The sequence below is a fragment of the Neomonachus schauinslandi genome, chromosome 6 (genome assembly GCF_002201575.2).
Source record: "Neomonachus schauinslandi chromosome 6, ASM220157v2, whole genome shotgun sequence".
Lineage (NCBI taxonomy): Eukaryota > Metazoa > Chordata > Mammalia > Carnivora > Phocidae > Neomonachus > Neomonachus schauinslandi.
In genome coordinates this window covers 5,741,751-5,768,871 of record NC_058408.1, presented here as the reverse complement: position 1 = coordinate 5,768,871, position 27,121 = coordinate 5,741,751, and the positions used below count along the sequence as shown (strand labels likewise).

Here is a 27,121-nt window from a genome sequence, read left to right as displayed (position 1 = left end):
CCGTTGCACATTGGGGGTTTGCTGGGTTACATTTAGCAGAACCTGCTTCCCCATCTGCAAACAAAATGCAGGGAATGGCCTATGTTACAACCTTCCCAATGTTAACAACTTTGGAGCTCTTTTGCTGCCCAAACCTCATCCAGTGAGTTACAGTGGAGAGAGCTCTGGACAGGTGCACCCAAGTCCTAGACAGAAGTGTTGTTCTGTCATGTGGTGGTTGTAGGACTTGGCCAAGCCAGTTAAACCCTCTGAACTGCAGTGTCTCCAACCACAAAAGACAAGGCCAATGATGCCGCTTCTAACATTCCCCAGAGGGCTTAAATTATCAAATCTGAAATCCTATAAACTTTTGGTCAGTCCACAAAAGATTTCGAAATCCTTTAAAATGCTGTTCCTTGCCCCTCCTCACCACCAAATATACTCCACTTGTCAGTGTTTCATATTTACAGTCTCACCCGTTCCAGGAAATATTTCTTTGCCCACTCCTACCAGTAATCTACTCATCCCCAGCCAGGAGAACTGAAAGTAGTGACAGGCCATTTACAAACATTCAAATCAGCAGGAGGAAACTGCCCAAGGAGAAAAACCAAAAACAAAAACTAGATTTGGATGTTCACAGAAGCACTTCCATTTGGTCCCAAAGTTGAAATATTTTTTTAAATTACATAATGAAACCCTCCTTGATTCTATCTCCGTTGATTCGTTCTTGCTTAGCAATGAGAACACTGCACGGAATCAGATGAAGACCTTAGGGTCAAGCTTGCTCTGTGTAGATATAGGTACAGATACCCAAACCATGTGCTACGCTGGCCATACAAACAAAATACTTGGGGCTCAGACAAAAAAAGGAATTCATTTTGGCTGGACAAAACTGGGAGAAACTCTCTGAGAAGGTGGCATTTGAGTTGGGTCTTTCCCACAGGTGAAGGAGATGAGGGGAAAGAGGTGGGGGAGAGCCAGGAGGAGGGTGCACCCAGATCTGAGGACTGACACCCGAGACGGTCTCATTCTGCATGCCCAATGTGGCTAACTAAAGAGATTATTTCTTGTCAGACTTCACAAGGCATCCTGGGACATGTGTTCGGTCACATTGGCCATATCCAGCCCTAATGGCAGCCGCATCGAGTTGCAGCCCCTGTGGAGGCCTCATGGTTCCACAGCCCCCTGTCACAGAGGGTCTCAGAATCCCGTAGCAGTCTGCCAGGTACTGAGTGGATAGGCCTCCATCTCTGCTTATACCTTTAGGCCATCAAACCAGTAAGGTTGCCTCCGATCCAAAACAATGTTCTAGAGCAGGTTCCTGCAGGAATGACTGATAAGCACGTACAGAAATAAGCAGCTATATTCAGCACAGTGTTATCAGCCATAGACAGCATGGCTCTTAACTATAGCTAGTCATATGGTGGGCATGGTGACTGTAGTTAATAACACTGTACTGCATACTTAGAAGTTGCTAAGAGAGTAGATCTTAAAAGTTCTCATCACAAGAAAAAAATTCTGTGACTATGTGTGGTGATGGGTGTTAAGCAGACTTACTGAGGTGATCATATCACGATACATATAAATATTGAGTCATTCCATTGTATTCCTGAAGCTGTACGTTGGATGTCAATTATACCTCAATTTAAAACCAGCAGCAGCAGCGTCCACCAGGGGCCAGCATGAGCTTACCAAGATCAGTCTTGCTCGGATAGCCTGTTCTTTTCCTGACAGAATGACTACGTAGGCAGATGAAGGAGACTGCTCACACACCAGATCTGTACTTCTCTGGGCTGTTGGATACATCTCCTGTGGACAAGGGCAGAAATATAGGCTGGATGTCAGAACAATTGAGTCATGAGTTGAGGTTGGTAGTTGGTTAAACGATTGTACCAGAAGGGACAGAAATGGATCAAGGAGAGAGATTTCTAGGGAGAGAGAGCCCTCACCTAAATTTCTTTCATCTGTTTTATACAACTTTTTGTTGTTGTGGATTGATTTGGGTTAGGGTACTGAAGACCAGCTTACCTAATCTGCATGTGTTACAGCCGAGAGGAACTACAGTGGGATCCAAAATGATCTTAGGAAGCTAACAAAGACAAAGTTCAAAAGAGATAAGGTTCTGCACTTCGGCCCCCCAAATGAATCACAGAAATATAAATTGGGGGGCAAAGAAGTACACCTTAGATGGAAAGAATCCCACAGGTGAGTTTGCAGACAGTAAGCTTAATGAGGCTGGAGCCCTGGAAAAGCTGTTGTCCTTCTCCACCCCCGTGTCTGTTTCTACCCCTCCACTAACAAGTCCTTTATCTCTGGGTTTCCATCCGGGTTTCTAGAATCAACAAGTTGGACTAAATCTCCATGTCCCTGACAGCAGTAAATTTGAAGACCCAGCCCTTTACCTTCTCTGGAAGTGGGGTCAGCGTTCACTCCACTACCTTCTCAAGTGCCTTTCTGAGCTGCAGAACCTGGAAAGTTGGAAGGGATGAAGACTCCCTTGCCACGCGGTGTGGGGCCCAGCTGAGGTCTGGCCACTCGGAAGCCTTTGGACAACATACAGAAGGTGAAAGTGAAGAAGAGGCTGTACTTCGGTCACTTCTGTTCCTTCTGGAAACAGGGTGCAGAGGGTTTGGGGTTTTCCATAGCAGCCGTGGCAGAGATTCCAGCGTCCAGGATCTAGCTCAGCGGTGCTCAGAGGCAGGGCCCTGAGCATCCATTTCTTGGACTAGAGCAGACCAGGTTCCCTCCTGGTGCCCCCGAAATCATTGCTTCTTTTTTTATCTTATCATGGCTGTTTCTCTGATCACAGCTGTGTCCGAGTGGTCCTTGACTGGCGATTTTCTGATCATGGAAGGAGCAACATCTCCCACAGTGGCTTGATACTGGGAGGCTTCGCTGAAAACTCAAACTAGAATCTGTTTCTTCATCTATCCCAACTATTCTGTAGGCTGTTAAATACTATGTAATAAATTCCTTCCTGCTTCATCCAGCTAGAGTGGATTCTGTTCTTGAAAATTGAATGCTGATCAATATGACAGTATACTTTGTTTTTTTTTTTTTGAGTCCTGGAAGAGCACACACCAAATTGTTAGATGGTGGTGACCTCTGTAACCACCGGGGGGGGTGGGAAGGTGGCATCCGAAAGCAGACTTGAACATTTTTCTATATACTGTGACTTTTTAAAAATAGAGACAACATAGTCCCTCGTGAGGCTATGCTTAAAAAATTAAATAAGGTGGATGACTTGTATGTTGAAAGCACAATTTGTGGCATAATCAAAAGCAGCTTTTTAATCTTTTCATAATCCATTTAAAATGTATTCAATGGGTCAGGGGCGCCTGGGTGGCTCAGTCGTTAAGCGTCTATCTTCGGCTCGGGTCATGATCCCAGGGTCCTGGGATCGAGGTCCTGGGATTGAGCCCCGCATCGGGCTCCCTGCTCGGCAGGAAGCCTGCTTCTCCCTCTCCCACTCCCCCTGCTTGTGTTCCCTCTCTCGCTGTGTCTCTCTCTGTCAAATAAATAAAATCTCTTTAAAAAAAAAATGTATTCGATGGGTCAATCTTGCCCTGCTCCCAGCACTTTCCTAGCGGTATTGGCATCCATTGGGAGCTTGTTAGAAATGCTGGATCTCGGGCCCCACCTTGGACCCACTGAATTAGAACCTGCATCAGAAGAGCACTGGGTGACTCACATGTACATTAAGGTTTGAGACAATTCATGATTTTTCTGCTTCTCTTGATAATCGATAATCCTATAATGACTTTAGGTCACAAGCATAGTTTCAATTTATAAATTAGAATGCCCAGTCCTCCATGTTCGTCAGACCCCAATCTTAAATCAAAGATGACTCTTTGTCCTGCTTACCGAGCTGAGGTCCTGATGTGGGGAAGGAGCTTAATGGGTCTTCCTCCCCCTTTCCTCCTCCCCCATCCCCTCCCCCTACCTCTCTCATTAAGATGTTTCCCTTGGGTCTCACCTAAGCCAAAGTTGGAGAGAAGAGAGAAGGGAGGATGGGTAGGGAAACAGAAAGTTCTCATGTACCTGGGCAGTTTTCTGTTCTCTGAACTTGGCAGGTCACATAAGCCAATGCTTTTTCCCATGGGTACTTTTGTGGACTTTTTGGAGATGTTTATATCGGAGGACTGCTCTCTCTGGCCCTGTGTTCAAGGCAGAGGCCTCATGCATCTTGCCTCTAGGTGTTCACTTGCACCTCTCCCCTCAGCTCCTGGAATTCAGGTTCACCTTCAGCTTTTTGGTGACTTCGTCAACCCCTCCTGGTGGCCTTAGGTACAGGAACCAAGACAACCCCATGCCAGCTTGTAACCAAATTCAAGTTCATAGGCCCAATGTACAACAAAGACCATTACTGAGACATCAGGTATACAGCAAGGAAAGGGTTTATTCCAGAGGCCACGAAATGAGGAGACCGGAGGGCAAGCCTCAAATCAGCCTCCCCAAGGAGGAGAGTCAGGGATCTTTAAAGGCAAACGAAAAGCATAGCTGCAGCTGAGTTTATTAGTCTGTAGCTGGGAGTAGTCCCATTAACCCTATGAGTGCCGGTTTCAGGCTCTGTCTTTTAGGAACCATGGAAATACATAGAGGGCTTTGCTCCAGGATATTCTGTAGCACAGGCTGATCCCAAAACAAGCTCTTCTATGCTACAGCCACCTCTCACCTTAACCTTCTCAGGTGTGAGTCAGGCCCGGTTCCCTGTCGGTCTCCCAACTGAACACATTTCAGACCTCTCTGGGTGACTCCATGGGTATCTTCCTCATTAGGCTTGAGGGCGACCTGGGGGGCTTCCCACACCTTCGCACTATGAGGAAGAATTATCATGGGAACTCATATCATGGCAAAGGAATCTCTTTACAAATCCTCTCTCTTGGGGAACCTGGGTGGCTCAGTTGTTAAGCGTCTGCCTTCGGCTCAGGTCATGATCCCAGGGTCCTGGGATCGAGCCCCGCATCGGGCTCCCTGCTCGGCAGGAAGCCTGCTTCTCCCTCTCCCACTCCCCCTGCTTGTGTTCCCTCTCTCGCTGTGTCTCTCTCTGTCAAATAAATAAAATCTTAAAAAAAAAAATCCTCTCTCTTCCCCTTTTAATCTCCTCGATGTGACTACAGAGTCCAGAAGTCAGGGAATAGATCCTCCACCATTTCCTCTGTAAATTGTGCATGTGATAATCTGGTTTCAGAATTTCACATCTATTGTATCACGAAATATCACTTTAGACATCCCGTCACGAGTGCAATTGCTTGACTGTAAAAAATAAAAATAAAATCCTGCCTTCCTGCCTTATTCTCCCAGACACCCCCCCTCCTCCAAGGAACTGTAATCAGTTGTGGGTCCCACATTTTAAACCAGATAGAAAGCAGCTGGAGATGTGCTCAGAAAAGCCGGGATGGAGAAGGAACTGCAAATTAGGGACAGTTGAAAACACTGAAAAAAAACCAAACAAGAAAAAGAGTCTATCTTTAATAAAGCCTAAACATGACCTAATCAGAGTCTTTAAAATCTGTGAAGGGCTAACAAGAGGATCAGGAATTAGATTTGTCCTGTGTACCCCGAAGAGGTGCAGTGAATAAAAGTTATAACAAAACTGTTTCAAATTACATTTGAACCCAAGTCTGAACTCCTGAGCCAGGGTTCTAAACCTCTATACTCTGCTACCTCTAGGCCCAAAGCTAATTAGCTTGGCTATTACAATTTAACATGGTACATTGGGGGCATATTTACTTTAAGAGAGGAGGAGAATGGTAATCTCCCACATCACTGCAATAAGATGGGCTCCCTTGAACTGAAAAAGACAAAAGTGTATTACACCTATTCTTTTGCCTTAGATATAGCTGGATCAGGGATATACAGTTATATGAGGCCTCTTATTATGAGGAGAATATCAAGCATTGAAACCAATTATCTTTGCAGGTGTGGTGACTGGGGAATGAGCTAGGCTAATATGGGCTAACTGTAGCATATGTTGGAAATAAGAGCTCTACTTGGCCGAAAGTCGGCATTTAATAAGTAAGTATGGTCAGGAGTGCATTTCCCTTAGTTAACTACGGACCAGCCATCATGTAATTCAGAAGATGGGTGGGGCAGCGTTACAAACAGGGGCATTGACTCCAGAGGGACCGAACTGCTCAGCACTACATGACCCTAGGTTAGTCATGGTTCAGGACCCAATGGGAATATTAAACAGTGGATAAAGAGTTAAGAGGTTCTCTGGGTCTAATTAAGAAATAGCAGCATGATGGTGTGCTCTCTCGACTAGGGTAGGAGAGACAAGCCCTCTCATATATATCCAGTGGAAGTTCGAATTGCTACAATCTCTTTGAAGGATAATTTGACAACATCTATTAAAATACAATATAAAATCCAGCCATTCTACTTCCAAGAGTTTATCCCACAGATATATTCAAAGACATGTGTAAAGACGTAGGGGTGGGGCACCTGGGTGGCTCCGTTGGTTAAGCGTCCGACTCTTGATTTCGGCTCAGGTGATGATCTCAGGGTCATTGGATCAAGCCGTGTAGGGCTCTGCGCTCACTGGGGAGTCTGCTTGAGGATTCTCTCTCACTCTCTCTCTGCCCCTCCCCCAGAGTGTGTTCTCTCTGTCTCTCTCTCAAATAAATAAAAAAATAAATAAATCTTAAAAAAAAAAGACATAGGGGTAAGGATATTCACTGCAGCATAAAGTCAAACAGCAAATGTTTAGAATCATCTAATACTCTGTCGATAGGGACGGGCAGATGTCATCTCTCCAGGAATGATTTGTGAACCCCCACTTTGGTCTTAGTGTCCCTCCGCTGTGCTTCTAAGCATCTTAGCATCCTCTGTCTTAAAACTTCTAGTAATGAAAGAATCCATTTACTTGTCTTTGTCTCCCTGTAAGGTTTCTCTTATTTCCCTCATTTTTCTGATGAGGACACTTGGGCTCAGAAGGCTTGAGCAGCCCCCCATCGGGGTTGAGGCAAGAGTATATGCCAAGGTACAGTGGTGGGCGAGGGGCTGGGGTGTTGGGGAGAGAGCAAGTGGCCAGTGTCACTGCGGTACAGGGTGAATGGGCTCCATAGGCCACGATAGGGAGTTTGGACTTCAACCAGAGGATGTGATCCAATCTCTTAGGGAAAAAGTCATCAGTGTAGGACCCAAAGAGTTCCCCTTTTCCATAGAGTTAAGACGAGATAAGAAACTGAGACTCGGGGAGGCTGAGATCCAACTGGAACAACTTGCCAGGATCATCTCTGCTCTCTGATAGCAGACCTTTGGTTTCCTTGTCTGGAATCTGGGTTAAGGTCTGAGACCTGAGTCTGAGGCACTGAACTGATCCGGGAACCAGAGAGAAGCAACTTCCTCCCCAGGCTTCTCCAGCATGTTTTGCTATCATTTTTTGCTTTGGAATGAGCTCTAAGCTCTCCCAAATGCATATTGGAACCTCAGCCGGAAGCTGGATGAGGTCATTTTTTCCCCCAGAGGGGCATAGCCAGTAAGTTGCCTGTCTGATGTTTCCTGCTATTTTCGTAGTGTAGGCCTTCCTGGAGATCATTAACAGGTGTTATAGGGGATGATCTATGAGAGCTGGGGGTTTAAAACAGTGTTCTAGAGGACATATGAGTCAATCCCTCCCACCCCTGGCGAGACACACACACACAGAGAGAGAGAGAGAGAGAGAGAGAGAGAAAAGCTGCATCATGAATGATTTCCATTCTCATGCTTAAGTCTTGTTCTTCCCCATCTCCCACATCTCTAGTGCAAAAGGGAGGTTGGTGGCAGGACAGGAAGAAGGGTATTGCGGCTGCTAACAGGATGTTAGTGAAGGAGATACTGTCATACCAGCTCTCTTGTGAGTGGCTATGTCACTTTTTTTTTTCTCTCTTGAAAAATGATCAACTGGTTTCTTTGGCTTTTGCGGTTTTTGACTTGAGATCCTTTGATTACTAAGCTTCTTGGCACTAAAACTGGTCCCTTCCTATCTAATTCAGAGATGGCAGAAACTTCAGGTGAACAAAATCAGAAGGAGGAAGGACTCTCGCCCCCGGAGTAGTGTGGGGTTAGCCAGGGAAGTCATCTTCCAGGAGAGTTCTGAGAAGAGAGATGAGTTTGCTTTAGAAAGCCGGAAATCTGAACCACAGGGATTCTTGTAAACCAGAACCCAGTACTGGATTATAGGGGCCTGGACATGCCTTCTCAGGAATAAGCAAGTGTCCACTGAGATCAGTTTAATTGATTCTTCTTTTCTGATTTTAAATTGACATCTCCTCCAATAAGGCTTATTGATGCCTTCAGTAAAGAATGCTTCCAAATACCCATCCCAAATATCCAACAGGTTGAAGGACTTCTTAACAAGACTTTCAGGTTCTGACCGCCTTTTACTTCTCCATGTTCATCTCCTATCATCTTGTCCCTAAAATTCACCTCCCCACACAGAAACACACACAATTCTCCAACCCCTCTCAATTATTTGCAGCTCTGCAAACACACTAGGATCTTTCAAGTCTCCATGTGTTTGTTTCCACAGCCTACTCACCCTACTCTCAATCTTTTTCACATCTCCGCTTGAAATCTTACTCTTCTTTCAAGATTCAGCTTCCTTCTCTGAATTTCCCTAGTGTTTCAGAGAGCACCTATCACATTGCATTGTAATTTATGTGTGTACCTGCCTGTCTCTCTTGCTGCATAATTTCAGTGACTTTGTAATAATATGGTGACGAATCATACTAAGAAGAATATAATGAAGGATGTTGATGTCATTCTGGTTGATCACTCAAAAATAAAGGGGAAATTGGGTTGTGACAAGTTCAAGTAGATGTGAAAGATGGGAGGGTAGAGTTGTCAGCAGTTCTTAGCCTTAACAGTGCTGCTTACTTGATGAAGGGTGTGGACCCAGTGACCTTCTGGGAATAAGTCACCAGCCCTGCAGAGAACGAGTGGCTCTAGCAGGCAGATGGGGGACTCATGAAAATGGGGCTTGTGGTGAACATATCCCTGAGATGGCAATTGACATGGTGTCTTGCTTTCTTCCTTCAAGTAACAGTAAAGTCACCATGCAAGATGGGATATGGATCAGGTCATGTGTGTCTAGGTATGCTAGGGTTGAAGTGGCTCTTAGGGAAGTAAAAAAAAAAAATGCAAAAAACTAGAATTCTGCAATTTTAAGCATTTGTCTTAAAACTTCCTTCAAAGAAATTTCTAAATGCAAATAATACCACTTGTTTAAGTTATAGCTGAAGTGAGCCTGGCCAGAGTCCATCCGTCTGTCCAGCTACCCTGGGGCAAGAGGAACCAAAGGGCTCATTATCTCAATGACCTTAAACACCCATCTATTTCCTGTGCTGAAACGTGTACTGGGTGGGCATCTCTGAAAAGCTAAGGGTGACTAAATAAACTTGAAAACAGAAACTTCAAAACCAAGTAGAAAGTAACAGAAGGGGAGTCCTGTGACGGCAGGAAGAGATCAGAGGAAGGGCCCCGTGCTTACAGACTGCTCAAGTACGCTGCGACACCGAGATCGTCAGCCACCACACTTTATGGTGCTTCTATAACACGACCTCCAAGCAAGGGCACGCGAGCGAGATGGCTTCGCGAGGTCTCTGCCGGTGAAAAGGGAGGAGCCTGGAGAGGGGACAGTAGCGCCCCCGCCCCCTCAGCTCTCCACAATAGTGGTCTCTCGGGTTCCCGGGCTCACAGCAAAGTGGGAAGTGGGGGTCTCGAGCGGTTCCCTGTGCTCTGGGAAGGCCTGGAGCTCCTTTAACTCCAGGACCACCCGGCTCAGAAGGCCCTTGAGCAGCTGCATTTCTTGGAGCAGAAGGTCCACGTCGGGTTTCAGGTCTCCAGCGGATTGTTCCAAGGGCGTCGGCGGGGCGCAGGCCGGTGGCCCAGCAGTGGGGGCTCGGCCCGCGGGGAACTGCAGCCCCGATGAGGTGGTGTTGGGGACGGAGGTGACCGACAGGGCCGATCTGGACCCCGGGGGCTTTCTGAAGGAAAGCGGCTGGTTCCCCGGCGCCAACGCTGTGGCCTGTGGGACTGGGGCGGGGGTGGACGCCAAGTCCAGCGGAGAACCTGCGAACGCAGCACACGGCTCTCGCACGGCTTTCGCGGGAAGCGGGGCACACGGGCCAGAGGGGAGTAAGGAGGGCCGGGATGGAGTGAAGGGGTGAGGGAGGAGTGAAGAGGCAGGGATGGGGTGGAGAGGAGGGAGGAAGGGGGATGGGTGAGGAGGGCAGAGGGGATGGGGTGGAGAGGAGCGAGGGATGGGAGGGGTGAGGAGGAGGGAAGGGATGGAAAGGAGAGAGGAAGGGGAGGGGTGAGAAGTAGGAGGGGAGGAGGTGGGGAGGAGGGAACTCGGAGGCAAGGAGTGAGGAGGGCGGAGATGGTGAGCTGGGAGGGCCGGGTGGCGCGAGGGAGGCTCGGGGTGCGGAGGCGGAGGCGGGGCTGCCCGCCGGGGGTGGGGCGGGGGTGGTGGGATGGGTTGGGGGGAAAAGTCCTGGGAGGGTGCGGTCACTCACCGCGCCCGGGGAGCTGCAACCAAGGGCTGCGTTTCCGGACGCTCCGCGTGGCGGTAGCGGCCTCGCACCAGAACGACTCGAGCTCCTCGACCTCGGGCTCGGGAACCGTGTACTCGGCGCGCCAGTCGAAGCGGCGCACCGGGCGACTGTACTTGTAGAAGGCGAACTGCAGCGGCGTGTCGCGCTTCTGCGGGTGCAGGCGGGTCTCGCAGCGCACGGCCACCCCGCCGCGGGCCTCCGCCCGGCCGGTCACCCTCAGCACCGGCGCCGGAAACAGCTCTGCGGAGAGGGGTTCCGGGGGCTGAGGGTGCACGATGGGCCGGCGCAGGGGTCCGAGGGGACGAGGTCCCGCGTGTCCACGGCCCCGCGACCCCTCTGCCCTTTGGGCTTCCCTCGAGGGCTCCTCGAGGACCAGGGAACCGAGAAGGGGTGGGAGGAGGCTGTGTGTGCGCGCAGAGGGAGGGAGGAAAGCCTTCTGAAGTGTGGGGCAGGGGGCCAAGGCCTCGAAGGACCGGGAAAGTTCGCAGAGATGTGGGGGGAGACGGGGCCAGACGCTGCCTGTCACATCCCGACTGACACCCAGTTTGGATCCCCGGGCTAGAGGGGGTGGCCGCGTCCGCCTCGCGGGATGCTCGGAGCCGTTCCCTCGCCCCACTCGCACAGCGACCCCTACCACTGCCGCGCCTTCTGGCTGGGACTTGGATAGAGCTGCCCCCTATATGGAGTTACCACCCGGAGTAAGAAGCCGGAGGTATGCGGGAGGGAAGGGACAGTCGTCCCCACGCAGGCTGAGCATCAGGGGCGCCTTCACTGCGGAGGAGAGGCGAAAGCTTGTCCGGACTAGGGGAGAGATCCGCTGCGCGGCCGCTACTTGAACCTCCGCCCTCCCTGCCCGCCTTGGTTCCTGTCCCAGAATTTCCCAGCGCTCGTTGGCCTCCCTCCCGGGCCCCAGGTGTCCCCCACCTTGCACGGTCACGGCCACCTTAGCGGAGAACATGGGCGCGCCCTCCACCGGGATACGCATGGTGCCGGAGCACTGGTAGCGCCCGCTGTCGGCGGCGCGCGCCTGCGGCACGGTGTAGCCGGCGCCGGAGGGGAAGTAGCGCACCGCCTTGCCGTCGTGGTAGTAGTGAAGCTTGTAGACCACCTTGTCGTACCAGCCGCGGCAGCGCAGCACCAGCGGCTCGCCCTCGAACACCGCGGCGTAGGGCACTTGCAGGATCAGCCAGTCTACGACAGTCACCACCGACAGGCCTGACTCCAAGAGACGTCCAGCCCTGGGGGTCTCCCTTTCCTCTCCCTGCTGCCCGACCCCGCACGGTGGCGCGCCTCCTCCCCACTTAATACGCGGCAGGCAGGCGCCCCAGGGGCCTCAGAGCTGGATGCATCGGGAGGCGAGGGGAGAGCAAAGCCAGCGGGCCCGTCTTTCCTTAGGGATGAGGAAGGCAAAGATGGCCTGGTTCTAGGTTCCAGCCTCATCGAAAAGTAATGGCCATCAGAATCAAGTTTACACTTCCCAGGATGCCCTAGGGGCCTTCTTCACCTGGGCCCTGTTTACCTTTCCAGCACCATCTCAGTACTGTCGCCTGTCCAGTGTCTCCCTCACTGTCCCCACCTCCCACTCCTAATGCAGGCTAAGTCCAGCCACGCCCAGCATACATATTGGGAGCACTGGCCCTGCTCTGAGCCCAGGGCCTTTGTCAAGAAGATCCCCCCCCACACCTGTTTTAGTTAAGACCCACTTGTCCTGCAGGTCTAGCCTTAGATCTTTTCTCCTCCAGAAAACTTCCCCAACCCGGCTGGACAGCCTTAGGTACTGCCCACAGCACCCCAAATTTGCTGATCACCATTGTCATCATACCTGATGCTTACATAACCCTAATATGTTCCGGATGCCATTTGAGGAGTTTTACTTTGAGAAAGAATTCTGCAAGTAACAGCCACAATCTGTAGACCACTCTATTCCACAATCCGTAACCACCTTCTCTCATGGCCAGTATCTTATCTGAACTATCAATTTCCAAACAACAAACCACAGAGTATAGACATGAAGTGTATGTAGATACTAATAGTGTGATGATCTTTGAATTCTGAATACAAATTGTGGCCTATCTGGCTAAGATGACATAATATTTCCTACAAAGTAGCCACTCCTGTACTCTAAAGAACAAGTTATTGCTATTTTCTTATCCTGCTTTGGAACGCTTTAAGTAACCCCAAGAAGTCAGTTTCTGAATTGAGCCCTATGTACACATGCGTATGTCTGCAATAGATTTTTAAGCGCTTTGTTCCACTGCTGCTCTTTTTTTTCTTTAACAGTGTGTCATAATCCATTTTTCATCCTCACAACAACCAAAGAGACAGATACAACTATTGTCCCTATTTTACTGCTGGGAAGCACAGAGAAGCATCGTGCTGTTCAATCAGGAGTAATTCTCCCAGCTGCATGCAGCCTGCCCAGGGACCCTCACTCCCCACCCCACCCCCACCTTGCTCTGCCCTTTCCTTCCCTGACCCCTCCCCCCGAAGTTCCCTGTCCAGTACCCCAGGTCTTCAGAGCCTCTGCCCTTCTGAGCTAGTCTCATAAATAAGCACAAGTGTTTATTGCCTCCCTCTTGGGCAGAGGGGTGAGGGGACCTTTGGGGTCAGACAAGCCTTACCGCATCTCTCACATAGTACCATGCAGGGCCCCGCCTGCTGCAGAGACCCAAGATAGTCCCCATTTCGTGCCCCAGTGGGAGTGGCCTGGTGTCCTCTCTCACTGGAGGGCCAGTATGGCCAGAGGAGATGTGTGGAACGCCTGCCCCCATACTCAAACACTCACCGTTGGAAACAGAGAGGTGGATGGGGTCACTGACAGGTGCTCCCCGTGTCTGGCATCGATACACCCCTGGTGTCTGCACCTCGATGCTCTTCTTGTGAGAGGGCAGAAGGAGGTGGCCCAGGTACCAGAGAGTGCTGATGGGCCGGAGATCCAGCAGCGGAGGGTGGTACCCATCACAGCGCAAGGTCACCCGCTCCCCCTTAAAGATTGTGGTCCAGGGCGGGTGTAGAGACAATATGGGCTTCTCCAGAGTAGCTGGGGGTATGTGTGAGAGGGGGCAATGTGGGAAAGAGAATCAAGGTGAGGTGCCCAGAATGTGGCCTGAGGTTGGCAAATCTGAGAAAATTCCAGCTTCCAGGAATTGAGCCCTATGTACACATGTGTATGCAATAGATTTTCCTGCCTACATGACTAAACCCATCCCCATGGCAGGACACACCACACGGGACTACAAGCTACCAGTACCCATTTCGAAGTGATTAGAGGCAAACTGAGTCACAGGGATTGGGGAGAAACGTGGGAAGAGACAGTGTCCCGCAACGGCCAGGAAGTGGGGAGCACTTAGGGGGGTTGGTGTGGAAGTTGTTGAAAATTGGGCTGAGGGATGTGGAAGACTCACCAGCCCGCCCGCCGCTTGGAACTGCAAAACGAGAATTGAAGAACAGTGTCATGTCGGGGATGAGAGGAAAGTAAGGGCCCCCTTCACCATAGGAAAATCCCCAGGGGTCTCAAGACCTGTTTTCCTTCTGCTTTCAGTTTCCCTGGCTCTGAGAAAACCCCCTTCTCTTTATCCTTGAAAAATAGTGAACTGCTGTTTGGAATCCAGGAATATCCCCCCAACACACACACACACACACACACACACACACACACACACCCCACACACACTCTGGCCCCCACTCTCTCCCACAGCCAGTCCTTACGCCACTGTTGACGCACTGAGGACTCACCCAGGAGCAGAAGGGCTGTCAGCGCCCACATGATGGACCCACCTGCAGCAGCAGCAGGACGATGTCTGCAATAAATTTTTTTTTAAAGATTTTATTTATTTGATAGAGAGAGACACAGTGAGAGAGGGAACACAAGCAGCGGGAGTGGGAGAGGGAGAAGCAGGCTTCCTGCTGAGCAGGGAGCCCGATGCGGGGCTCGATCCCAGGACTCCGGGATCATGACGTGAGCCGAAGGCAGACGCTTAACGAGCCACCCAGGCGCCCCTGCAATAAATTTTTAAGCGCTTTGTTCAACTGCTGCTCTCTTTTTTCCTTAACAACACGTCGTAATTCATTTTTCATCCTCACAGCAACCAAAGAGACAGATACAATTATTGTCTCTATTTTACTGCTGGAAAGGCTGACTGATGTTGACCACTGAGCCCTGGGGGACAGTGCTGCTCTCTCCCACCCATTCCTAATTCCTGAAGATGGTGACTGGAGACAGCAGGACACAGGCTGGATAAGTGTCCGCCCTCAGGTGTCCAAGGCACCAGGCACCATCCCACCTACCACCCCTGAAGCCACCTCACGTCTCAGGCCAGCCCCAACCCCTGTAGAGAAGGCGTGCAGAGCAGAGTCTATGCCCTCTGCAGCCCAAGAAAGCCACATAGAACCCCAGATGGTGGCAGGTCCCCTTCAGGCTTCCTTTGACATCCTCCTCCCATCCCACCTCCTCCCTACCTTCCAGCTGGCCCTGTAAGCCTCAATTGAAGAAAATACCTCCCCATGTCCTCAAGGTCTACCTGCAGCCTTTATGCTGCTCACTCCCTGATGGTGTGAGGCCTTGGGAGGTCGGCACTGGGCTCCCTGCGCCCAGAGCTCGCAGCCTCCCACAGATGAGCTGGACAGAAGGATATGATTCGCCAACCAACTTGTGTGTCACTGTCTTCCAAAGTTCCAGTTAAGAAGGGAAATGCAATGTGTTACCCCTTTTTTCTCCCTTCCTGAAAACTTAAACCTGAAAAGTTTAAAGTCCTGGATGGAGAAAAAGTCCTGGATGGAGAAAAAGATCCAACTCGGGGCAAATGCAGATGGAGCATTTCCTGGATGGGGCAAAGTCCTGGATGGAGAAAAAGATCCAACTCGGGGAAAATGCAGAAGTCCAGAATAAAGATATGTTGGGTGGGAGATTCTTCAAGCCTGATTCTGAGCACTGTATGATAGGAACCCTATCGATAAGTCTAGAGATTTTCGGGAAGACTATACACCTCATGAATATTTGGTGTAATAAGGTTTCTTGCGGAATCTGGGAAAGAGGCTGAGATCTGTGTTCTGAGTGATAAGAAGCCAAAATAGAGACTGCTTGTGCAGAGCAAGGGACCACTGACAGGTGCATCACATCCTTACCATAGAGGTGGTGACCTGGTGCAGGAGTCAGTCTCCTGGGGCATGATGTGGGGAGGCTGTGGATGATGTGAGAGGCCCACACTGGTCTTGGAGGCGTGTGGGGAAGCCTGGCAGCATTGTCTAGCCCGGGCACCCCTAAAGCAGGCAGTTTATAAATCTCTGTTCCTATTATCCAGTTCCTCTCTCCCTCCCTCCCTCCTGAGCCCCTTATCAAGTACCTCCCTACTTTTCAGACCCATATGACTATCTGTCATTTATCAAAACCTGCTCTCAAACAGGATCTGAAATGGCCAGCATACCTTAAACGACCAATCACATTTCCCTAAGAGGCATTTGCATTTTTAACAAAAACTGGCATATTAAAGGAAACTATGAGGGAATTCTCAGAGTGGAGCTTTGGCCATGAGCAAGCAAGAGGGGGGAGACTGTGTTTAAGAGAGTTGACAGCGTCTGATAGTCCTTTTCCTCCTTGCCAGAGAGTTCCAGAGGAAGGAGCTGCCCAGTACTGTACTACCACAGGTGAGGACAGGAGACGGTCCAAGGAGACATACAATCAGGTTGGAAAATTCATTAAGTATTTACATGAGAATTCAGGCTCCCCATTGCTTCGGGTATGATCACATGGCTCGAAAAGCACGAAAATTAGAGCTGGGAGGTCAGATCTGAGAAGTTTCTGAGGGGCTGATGCAGTGACTTCTCTGCCCCAGGTAAGGAGTCCTGGCAATGGGGCATGGCTGGGGGAGGCTTGCAGGGATGGTTAGAGGGAAGGAAGGCACAAGTGAGCGGAGATGCAGTAGGAGGAGATCACTGGGGTGGGTAGAAAGCAATTTGCTCATTTCTGAGGGTTTAAGTTTTCAGGAAGGGAGAAAAAAGGGGTAACACATTGCATTTCCCTTCTTAACTGAAGGGAATTTCTAATTCTTCACCCCTTTGCTATGCAGAGAAATGTAGCCCACGGCGGACACCATCTTCCTGCGTTTCCTCCTGACAAGGGGCCGTTGAGGAACGATTATTAGTAACCAAGGTGATAGAGCTGGGATGTGAGTAGAAGTCCATCTCGCTCCCAAATGTGCTCTCTGTCTCTCCTGCTCACAGCAGTTTGTCATCCCAGACTCTTCAGGTGCCCTCTCTAGTTCTATTATTTATTTTTTTACCTCTATCCACACTACCCTTCTCCTCTGCTCCACAAGAGCACGCATCGCATGGCACTTACCGGATGAGTCTGGACACACACATAGGTTTATCCCTGAGAAATGTCTCGTGTTATTGATTTACATAAATGGTATTGTGTTCTAGGTATTATTTTCTCTTTTAGAACAAAAGCCAGAGTTAAGAGGAATTTGCCCCCCCCCCCCCCCTTGTTCTCCTGCATCTATGATTGAGCTGGGATATCTCATCTCATCTTCTCTGGCCCTTGCACTGGGATTTACACCAACAGCTTTCCTGCTTCTCAGGCCTTTGGACTCGGACTGAATTATATTTTCCTGGGTCTCCAGCTTGCAGATGCCAGATCATGGGACTTCTCAGGTTCCATAATCTCATGAAGCAATTCCTCATTCTCTCTCTCTCTTTCTCTCTCTCTCTCATTCTCTCCCAGCCTCTGACAACCACCATTCTATTCTCTACTTCTGAGTCTGACTATTTTAGATTCCACACATAAATGAGATCATGCAATATTTGTCTTTCTGTATCTGGCTTATTTCGCTTAGCGGAATGTCTTCCAAGTTCATCCATGTTGTTGTGAATGGCAGGATTTTCCCATACATACATAAATCTCACATTTTTTTCATCCATTCATCTTTTGATAGACATTTAGCATTTAGGTTATTTCTATACTTTGGCTATTGTGAATAGTGCTTCATCGAACATGGGAGTGCAGATATCTCTTTGAGATACTGACTTCATTTCCTTTGAATATACACCCAGAAGTGGGATTCCTGTTCATAAGATAGTTCTTTTTTTTTTTTTTAAGATTTTATTTATTCATTTGAGAGAGAGAGCACGGGGTGGGGGGCAGGGAGGGGCAGAGAGGAAGGAAGAGGCAGACTCCTCACTGAGCAGGGAGCTGAACATGGGGCTCGATCCCAGGACCTGGAGATCATGACCTGAGCCCAAAGCAGACGCTTAACCATCTGCACCGCCCAGGTGCCCCAGTTTTTTTTTTTTTTTTTTTAAGTTTTATTTCTTTATTTGAAAGAGAGAGAGCGAGAGCGGGGGCAGTGGCAGAGGGAGAGTGAGAGAGAGAATCTCAAGCAGACTCTACACTGAGCGCAGAGCCCAACAAGGGGCTCGATCTCACGATCCTGAGATCATGACCTGAGCCAAAATCAAAAGTTGGCTGCTTAACCCATTGCGCCACCCAGGTGCCCCTCATAAGATAGTTCTATTTTTAATTTTTTGAGGAACCCCCGTACTGTTTTGCACAGTGGCTGCAGGAGTTTGCATTCCCATCAGCAGTGCACAGGGCTCAACACTTGTTACTTCTTGTCTTTTTGATATTAACCATTCTCACAGGTGTGCGGTGATATCTCCTAGTGGTTTTGATTTGCATTTCCCTGATGACTGGTGATGTTGAGCACTTTTCACGTACCTGATGCCCATTTGTTGGTTTTATTTTGAGAAATGTCTATTCAGGTCCTTTGCCCATTTTTAAATCAAGTTATTTGGGTGGTTTTTTTTGTTTTTGTTTTTTGTTTTTGCTACTTAATTGTAGGAGTCCCTTATATATTTTGGATGTTAATGCCTTATCAGATATATGGTTTGCAGATATTTGCTCCCATATCATAGGTTCCCTTTTCACTCTGCTTACTGTTTCCTTCGTTGTGCGGTTGTTTTTTCTCCCCCAGACGTATAACAGAATAAAGGAACATGTAACACAATCCACTTAGACTTTATAAACTTCAGTTGAACTCTTCTTTGAGAGCAGAGATCATGTTAAATTTATATTCTTTTTTTCCTATAGCACCTTCTTTTTTTCTAACAACACAATACTCTGTACATAAATGTCAAATTAAATGAAGCTTCTTCCGTATTGAAAAAAATTAGCTATTTTGTCTGACCTGATTAAGGCTGAGAAAAGTGTGTGAAACACACACAGTCGTGACTTTCAGGTCAACGAACAAACAAAAGTTCACCGAATCCAGCAATACTGAGGGTACGTTGGGGCAGTCTTTAACAGGTTGGAATGGTTACTTGAGGATCAATAAAGGAAAGAACTACTCCACATAGTAGGTAATAAACTTGGCTTTTATTACCTCTAAGAAAAGATGAAGGCAGAAAACACACAGGAACTTGAAGATTTAGAGAAATATGTATATTTAAAGGAGGCCTAAATTCCTACTCAGAGAAGATTTTAAAAATTACTAATAATTTATATCTACTTATGTGTTTCTCCCTCATGGTCTTCCCAATCAGCCCCTCAAAGGTAACTACCATCCTGACCTTGGTATTTCCATGTTCATGCTTTTTTAAAAGGTTTATCCTATGTATGTGTAAATGCCTAAACAATATATTGTTGTACTTGTTTTTAAACTTTGTGTAAAGGGCATCTTACTATGTGATATCTTCTGGGATTTGCTTTTTCCCCTCAATGTTATATTCCTGATATTTTTTATGTTGCTTCACTTTAGCTATGGTTTATTAATTTTTACTGTTGTATAGTATTCCGCTCTGTGAAAACAGCACAATTTATCCATTTTTCTGTTGGTGGACAACTGAATTTATTCCAAAATTTTGCTTTTACAGGTAGTGTTATTATGAACACTATTATACTTGTCTTCTGACACACATACACTAAAATTTATTTTGGGCATATACACCCAGGCATTGGCTTCAACTTTACAAGATAATGGATGTGCTTACTATCTAACATTGACTTCAGAAACAAAATCTAACATGGTGCACTGGGACCTCTGTGGATTACAGAATCCTAAACTGTACAGGCCATAAATGTGACCCAGTGTAACAATTCATCTTCCCCACCCCCTCTCAAACTCCTCAGGCTAGACGGGCAGATGGAGACAAGTAAAACTCCTCCCCCACATTCTTTAAGCTTTGTTTTTTGCCTTCCTCACCCCTGATGCTGAAAGATCCTCTCCTTGAGGCTTCCAAGTCCTTGACTAGGCTGGGTCCCCTGGGCAGAGTCTGGAGATTTTGGTGATGCCAGACATGCCACTCATCCTCTAAGGTCCAGCTTAATTTCCATCTCCTTCAAGATACTTTCCCTTATGCTGGCCCAACTTAATTCAACTAAACAGAATTTTAGAGCTTAACTATGCTTCATTAAACTACAAACCAAAGAATCAATGTGGCACAAAGAGCTCAAGGAGCTCTCAAAGGGCTCACTCTCCAATGAAGAGAAATAAGATAATAAAAAATTCAGATGCAGTGTGATGATAGAGGTGCACACAGACACATGGATGAGGAATGCAGAGCTGACACTTATCTCAGTTAGCTGCATCCATGACTTCCTTCCCGGATCTCTGATAGCTTTTATAATCTGTACATGAATTCCTTGTTCAGCAGGAGAGCTTGCAGGATGCATTCATGACAATGGTACCACGAGCTGAAATCAACTCCATGTGGAATGGTTCTAACAGAGTATCTTTAGAAGTATACCCAGCATGGTCCTCTGGCAATTGAGCTTCCATGTTTTCAAATTCACCAAAGTCATGAGATACCTCTGGTCATCCTTTCTTACAACTCCCATTCACACAGCTGTGAGTTGATCCTCTCAGGCTACAAAGATGTTTATGGACTTTTACCAATTCCCAACTGCCTCCTGGTCCTTCCCCCTTGAAGATATTAGGAACCACCATAAAACTCAAATTTTAATATCCAGCATGATTCTATTCCTTTGTTTCTTTGTGGAATGTCATCACATGCACGTTTTTGTAAATCACTGTAGGTCAGTATTGCACAGAATAAATGGCACAAAGAAAGAATATGGTGGATAACATCATACCACGTGATTTAGGATAACATGGTAGAACGCTCATTGGTTGAGGTCATTACAAAATGGTGTGCAAATTCATTGACCAAAGGTTACTGTAGAGTCTCTCAAGCTGTCTTTCATTGGCTGTGAATGTCCAATGGCAGTCCAAACGTAGAAAGAAGCATTATTATGGTACCGAAATAGACTACATATATGTCTTTGAAGAAAAATATTTCAGAGACAAGTATATTAAAACCAATAATTGCTGTTTTGGCAATGTTATGCTTGATCATATATATTTCTGAGTCTAGTAGGATCCTGTGGGAAATTTTTACATACCCCGCTTTTATTGCTTTATGGAAAAGGGTTATGACTGCTCCTCTATCCCAAAGTCTAAACCCTCAGAGACACTATCTTAGGAGTATCCTTAACACAGCACAAACTTTAATATGTAGTAGAGGCCAGCAAAATACCAATTTGTAATTAATATTTGCTGATGATGCTGGAGGGGGCAGCAAATAGAAGAGGCAAAGGTCCACCCCAGAGTCTAACACCTAGCTTCCACAAGGTTGAAGTTTCTTAATCTCAGCACTACTGACATTTTGGGCCAGATAATCCTTTGTTGTGGGGGCTGCCTAGTGTGTTACCTCATGTTTAGCAGCATCCTTGGCTTCTACTCACTAGATGCCAGTAGCACCGCCCCCACAATATGCAGACCAAAAATGTCTCTAGACATTGCCACAATATGCAGACCAAAAATGTCTCTAGACATTGCTGGACATTCCCCTTTGGTGGAGGTGGGGGATTGCCTCCAATTGAGACTGCTGCATTAAATCCATCTCATTGATTTTCTTTCAATCGCCAGATTCTGGTCGGGGCAAAAGAAGGCAACTCCTGGTCTAGAGAGATCAGGGTTGTTATGTCATGTTATGAGAGAATATAAAATTATAGCTAAATTCTGAGGATCACTCTGTGCACATTTATTTACACTCATCTATCTCAGTTACTCTAACAAAATACTGGACAATTTGTAAGACTATTTATGGGTATATATAGGACAGAAAGAGGAAAAGTAGAAAAAGTTGAATTTATTGGGAGTAGTTGAGCAATACTGCAAATGAATTATTTACTCATACTTGGCAGAACGCTTTGTGGTCTCAAGCTTCAGGAGGGCAGATAAGTCCCTCAGCTCCATGACTAGGTGACCAAGGAGAGCTCTTATATCCTGCATTTGTTTGAGAAGAATGCCCATCTGGTGATACAGATGGGGGTCTGGCACCTGCAGAGGAGAGGAGAAGCCTGGATCCTTAGAAGGGGTGGACAGTGGAGGCTGAAGTCCAGGAGAGGCTGTTGGAGTAGATTCTGGAACAGCTAATTTCTGAGGAGCTGGATTCAAGGTGGGGGATGCAGTAGAGCTGGAGGGACCTGTATTATGGGGTAAGAGGCACATGTAAGAGTGAAATCTGACTCTGGCCCTAACCTCATATTCGTGGTCAATCTTTCTTTGTTTTCTGAAAGTGGCTATGGGGTCCAATGGCAGCCGAGGTTTGAGAATTCCCTCATGGTTAAAATTTGAATCGGAGGCTTGGCTACCACAGTTTGAAAATCTTCAGTGATGAGGCTTCATCATTACAGGGCTATAGATATTAGCCAATTCTTACTCTCTCAAGGCAGAACCTAATTCCCTGTAGTGTGGATGTAGTAACTGGTCCTAGGTCAACATCTTCACTGTATATGACATTAGTGTAATTCCTCATCTTTGTGCCAGCCTTCAGTGTTTTGAGGACACCTCCATTGGCCCCTTGGATCACCTCCTCTTCAAGATGAGTATCTTCCACTCCCCTCCCCCCATTATTTTTCTTATGACATGGCTTCAAGCCCCCTCATTACCCTGGATACCACCTCTTCTGGATAAATTATTTCAGGTCAAATGCATACTTTTTAATTGGGGGTCCCTGAACTGAACATAAACTCCAGACTACCTCATCTTCATTCTAGATACTATATTCCTGCAGATGCCCAGAGTTCATGTTGGGAGAATAAGGTCTATGGGGCAGCAGCTGTGGAGCTGGCTCAGGTCTTTCTTGGTTTGGTGAGGGTGTGCACTGTGGTCTGAGGGAGAAGTTCCCTATCTGTGCTCTCTTCCATCCCCAGGGACTCTGGCTTATTGTTCCTGCTTCCTCTGTGTCCTTTCTTAACCTGCTCATACCAAACGCCAGCTCATGGGTCCAATCTTTCCCTCACTTTTCATACACACCAGACAAATACACACTAACTTACCCTGCACCCGGATCTCCAGCTTGGAGCTCTGTTTCCAAACTTGGTTGTCCTCAGTGACTGCTTCACACCAGTAGGACCCAGAGTGTGCCTCTGAAGCTGTGGGGATCTGGAATTCTGGGGAGAGGCCCCTGCCACGCACTGTCCTGCTGTCCTTGTAGAAGGAGAAGAAGAGGCGGGCGGTTGACCTCTGCAGGGGCAGCTTTGTCTGACAGCTCAGGGTCACTGGGTCCCCCTCTTTGGGCTCAGCTGAGGGGGTGGCTCTGAGAAGTGGGGCTGGAAACAGTTCTGAGGGAGAGAGAGGTGAGAAAGAAGAGCTCAGCCATCCTACATTCAGGTGGACCCATGCCAGGTAAAGAACCCAGCCACACTTTCCTCCCCCTATTTCCATCAGGAATGAACACTCTTAGTAAAGCTGCATTTGAACTTTTCAAATCTTCTCTCTCTTCAACTAGAAAAGATTAGAAAAGACCCAGAGATGGGCAAATCTGACAATAGTCCAGACGCCCAATCAGTGAACACTGGGAAGCATGGCTCTGTAGGATAGAGCTGTGGGAAGCATACTAAATGGGGAGAGGGCTGAATGACTTGAGAATGCAATGCTGAGATGCTGCCCCTCCTGAAGCCCAAACTGGGCATTTGCCAGCAACACGTTCCTTAGCCTTCGGTGATCTTGCCACCTCTAGTGAAAGACAGTCTTGGTCCCTCTGTGTCTCCCCACCTGCCTCTGCCACAAAGACATTCCCTTCAGCTCTCACCTTGGACCTTGATAGCCACGGGAGATGCTGTTTCTGGGCTCCCGGGACCAGGGCTCCTGAAGATACCACTGCAGTGATAGTGCCCGCTGTCAGCCTGTCGCACCACAGCAATGGAGAATTCCCTATTAGGTCCAGGGGGACCCATTGCTGAGCCATCTCGGTAGAAGGTCACCTGGGTCAGTGGCCAGTCTTGCCAGGCCTGGCAGCGTAGAATCAGTGGGTCTCCTTCAAATATAGGGCTGACTGGACCTTGGAGGATCACCCAGTCTGTGGCCAAAGCAGAATTGAGTGTGACCCACTGCCTTCCTTGGGAGTTCCCTGTGCTACCCACATAGACTCCCCCTAAGCTTTCTCTGAGGGTCCAGGTAATTCTCGCCCCTAGTTGGGAATGTAGAACAACTTCTCTAAGGCCTAAGACTGAGGGAACCTTGGCTTTTGGGCTGAATATGGGGAAGATGGCACAGTAATCCCCCGTTATCCACAGTTTTGCTTTCCATGGTCAATTGCAGTCCAGAAGCAAATGATTCTCCTTCTGACATATCATCAGAAGATCAATAGTAGCCTAATACTACATCACAATGCCTGTGTCATTCCCCTCACTGATCAAGTAGGCATTTTATCATCTCACATTATCACAAGATAGGTAAGTATCAGTACAATAAGGTATTTTGGGAGAGGGAGAGACCATTCTCATAACTTTTACCATAGTACATTGTTATAACTATTCTATTTTATTATTAGGTATTGTTGGTAATCTCTCACTGATCTCTTACCGTGCCTAATTTATACTTTACTATAGGTATGTAGGTACAAAAAAAACTTAATATATTTAGACTTTCGTACTCCCTGCAGTTTCAGGTATCCACTGGGTGTTCTGGAACATATCCTCCATGGATAAGGGGCAGGGGGAGCTACTGTATCTCATCCCATGGCCAGTTTCCTGGGGGCGCCTTCCTGAGTGGGCTGGCGGGCTAAACAGGCAGGTTTGGGAAATGGGAGAAAGAGAAAGCCTATACAAGTCAGTCCTTCCCGAGACCTCACCGTAAGACACAATCAGATGGAAGGGTTTACTGAAAGTGTAGCCCTTGACCTGGAAGTCAACTTCCCTTGGGTCCGTCGAGTCCTCCTGGGTATCGCAGCTGCTGTCCTGGGTCCTGACCGGTCCTTCACATTGCAGCATCTCAAAACCGGCAGCTGAGGAGGGCATGGTTTGAGAACCAGAAAACAATGCTGTGATTTGGAGGAAGAAGGCAGAAACTGCCCTCTACAAGGGAATCTCCAGGAGAATCATCCTTTTTAGAGTGAGAAGGAAGATGAAAACAATGCTGTGACTTGGAGGAAGGAGACAGAAACTGCCCTCTATAAGGGAATCTCCAGGGGAATCATCCTTTTTAGAGTGAGAAGGGAAGATGCCAAAACCCATGTGGGTCTCTTGACCCAATACTTTTGAGTTGATTCACTGGTTTTCAAGTGCTTTCAGTGAATGGACCATGGTATGGGGAAGAGGGCGGGGAGAGAATGGCAGAATGTGAACTCACCAGCATGATATCCAGCTGCTGGTGCAGGAAACCAGAGGCCAAAGGCAACAATGACCCCAGAGCAGGTAGACACAGGACACAAGGGAAAGGGAGATGATTAGATTTTAACACTCACCGGGGGGTGTTTATCGTAAGCCATACACCACTAGGCATTTTTACACATGATTTTACTTAATCTTGATGAGATTTCTAGGTATGTGATTTCACTCCCAATTTTATAAATCTAAGAGAAACAGGCTTAGGATAGTTTGACAACTTACCCAAAATTTCAAAAGGGAGTAGGGAATGGAGCAAGAAAGGAAGGTATGTCTGAGTCCAAAATCAGTGTTCACTGTTTAGATTTGATCAACAGTAGGTCTCGGACCTTCCTTGGGGGTTTCCTTCCAAATTTTCATTTTCTCAAAATTCCCTTGGCTGTTCATCCATGAATACATTACCTACCAATTAACTTCCAGTACCTAGCAGTGTCTCCTCCTTCCTTGCTACCTCCTTTCGGGTCTTCATTTTTCAGCCATCTCTACCTTGATGTCCTCTGTCCCTTAAACTTCCCATGGCAACTGTAGAGCCCTTCCTATGTCCTTCTCTCCACTCCAAACCTCTGCTCCCAGTCTGTCCTGGTAACTATGGAACAATTCTTTCTCTGCTTCCAGGTTAAAACTTAGAGTTAAGGATTTCTCATTGTATCTCCTCAATCTATCTCTTAGCTCCATGATTGACTCAGGCAAGGTTAATTTCCATTCTTCTCATTTTCATGACTGCTTCTTGTCCCTTAATCCCTCTCCCCTTCTTCTGGTCCCATGGCCATTCACATATACTCAATTCTTCTCTCCATTCTTTCCTGGTTTACTTGCCTTTGTTTCATTCCACTCCCTAAGACCCAAAACTCTTCTTTGACCCTGTAACTTCCCCTAGCAACGCCCCTTTCCACTTCCTAATTCTCATTACATCAGTACCAGGTGTTTTCTTTAGATCCTCCTTCAGCTCCCTTCACCACCCTGCTGCTACCTTTTTCAGTTCCTCTGCTGTCATTCAACTAGACTCAGCCTCCACTCCTTTTTGAACATGAACTTGTGGGTTGCTAGGCACTTTCACTCACTAAATTATGAGGTAGGTATTAGTCTCATTTTATGAATAAGAAAATGGAATTAGAGGGGTGCCTGGGTGACTCAGCTGGTGAAGCGTCTGCCTTCGGCTCAGGTCATGATCCCAGGGTCCTGGGATCTCTGCTCAGCAGAAAGTCGGCTTCTCTCTCTCCCTCTGCCCCTCCCCCCAACTTGTGTTCATGTGCACGTGCACTCTCTCTTTCTCTCTCTCTCTCAAATAAATAAAATCTTAAAAAAAAAAGAAAATGGAATTAGAGATATCAAAAGTGAATTTTCCAAGGTGACAGAGAGTTGGTTAATAGAAGAAGAACGGGGGCGCCTGGGTGGCTCAGATGGTTAAGCGTCTGCCTTCAGCTCAGGTCATGATCCCAGGGTCCTGGGATCGAGTCCCGCATCGGGCTCTCTGCTCCTTGGGAGCCTGCTTCTCCCTCTGCCTCTCTCTCTCTCTGTCTCTCATGAATAAATAAATAAAATCTTAAAATAAAATAAAAAAAAAAATAGAAGAAGAACGGCTTAAAACCAGTGTCTGGAGTTCTTGCCACAATACCAGTGCTGTATCTTCGTAGTCACCCAGTCCTGTTTCTACGAGTTCAATAAAATGATTCAACAAAATTTTTGTGCAGGGAACAAGGCAGATGCTAAAAATTCAAACAAATTCGACAAGGTTAAAAAACAAAAACAAGGGTGCCTGGGTGGCTCAGTTGGTTAAGCGACTGCCTTCGGCTGGGGTCATGATCCTGGAGTCCCAGGATAGAGTCCCGCATCGGGCTCCCTGCTCAGCAGGGAGTCTGCTTCTCCCTCTCCCGCTCCCCCCTCTTGTGCTCTCTCTCTCTCTTACTCTCTCTCTCAAATAAATAAATAAAATCTT

At 47.6% G+C, this 27,121-nt stretch overlaps 2 protein-coding genes across 2 annotated transcripts in view; both read right to left on the bottom strand.

Annotated features, from left to right (window-relative positions):
* Nucleotides 1–9,619: 9,619 nt before the first annotated feature.
* On the bottom strand, nucleotides 9,620–14,286 carry FCRLB (Fc receptor like B). Its single transcript, XM_021698461.1, has 6 exons — nucleotides 14,256–14,286; nucleotides 13,925–13,945; nucleotides 13,306–13,560; nucleotides 11,445–11,711; nucleotides 10,482–10,760; nucleotides 9,620–10,035 (listed from the first exon to the last, which is right to left on the bottom strand). Exons 1-6 carry the CDS (start codon nucleotides 14,284–14,286, stop codon nucleotides 9,620–9,622), a joined length of 1,269 nt encoding a protein of 422 aa, XP_021554136.1.
* Nucleotides 14,287–21,703: 7,417 nt separating this feature from the next.
* The window catches only part of FCRLA (Fc receptor like A), a 7,870-nt gene continuing 2,452 nt past the window's right edge, over nucleotides 21,704–27,121 (bottom strand). The window contains exons 2-6 of the mRNA XM_044916026.1: nucleotides 25,151–25,165; nucleotides 24,654–24,806; nucleotides 23,613–23,879; nucleotides 22,858–23,142; nucleotides 21,704–22,002 (exon numbers count right to left, since the gene is read on the bottom strand). Of these exons, the coding sequence (XP_044771961.1) occupies nucleotides 21,704–22,002; nucleotides 22,858–23,142; nucleotides 23,613–23,879; nucleotides 24,654–24,806; nucleotides 25,151–25,165 (1,019 nt within the window). The remainder of the gene's footprint in view (nucleotides 22,003–22,857; nucleotides 23,143–23,612; nucleotides 23,880–24,653; nucleotides 24,807–25,150; nucleotides 25,166–27,121) is intronic.

Coding starts and splice junctions, on each gene's coding strand:
- FCRLB (XM_021698461.1), bottom strand. CDS start 14,286: ATGTGGGCGCTGACAGCCCTTCTGCTCCTGG. Junction 11,712..13,305: donor CCACCTCTCTGTTTCCAACG/GTGAGTGTTTGA, acceptor TGACTGTCGTAG/ACTGGCTGATCCTGCAAGTG. Junction 10,761..11,444: donor GGTGGCCGTGACCGTGCAAG/GTGGGGGACACC, acceptor CCCTCTCCGCAG/AGCTGTTTCCGGCGCCGGTG.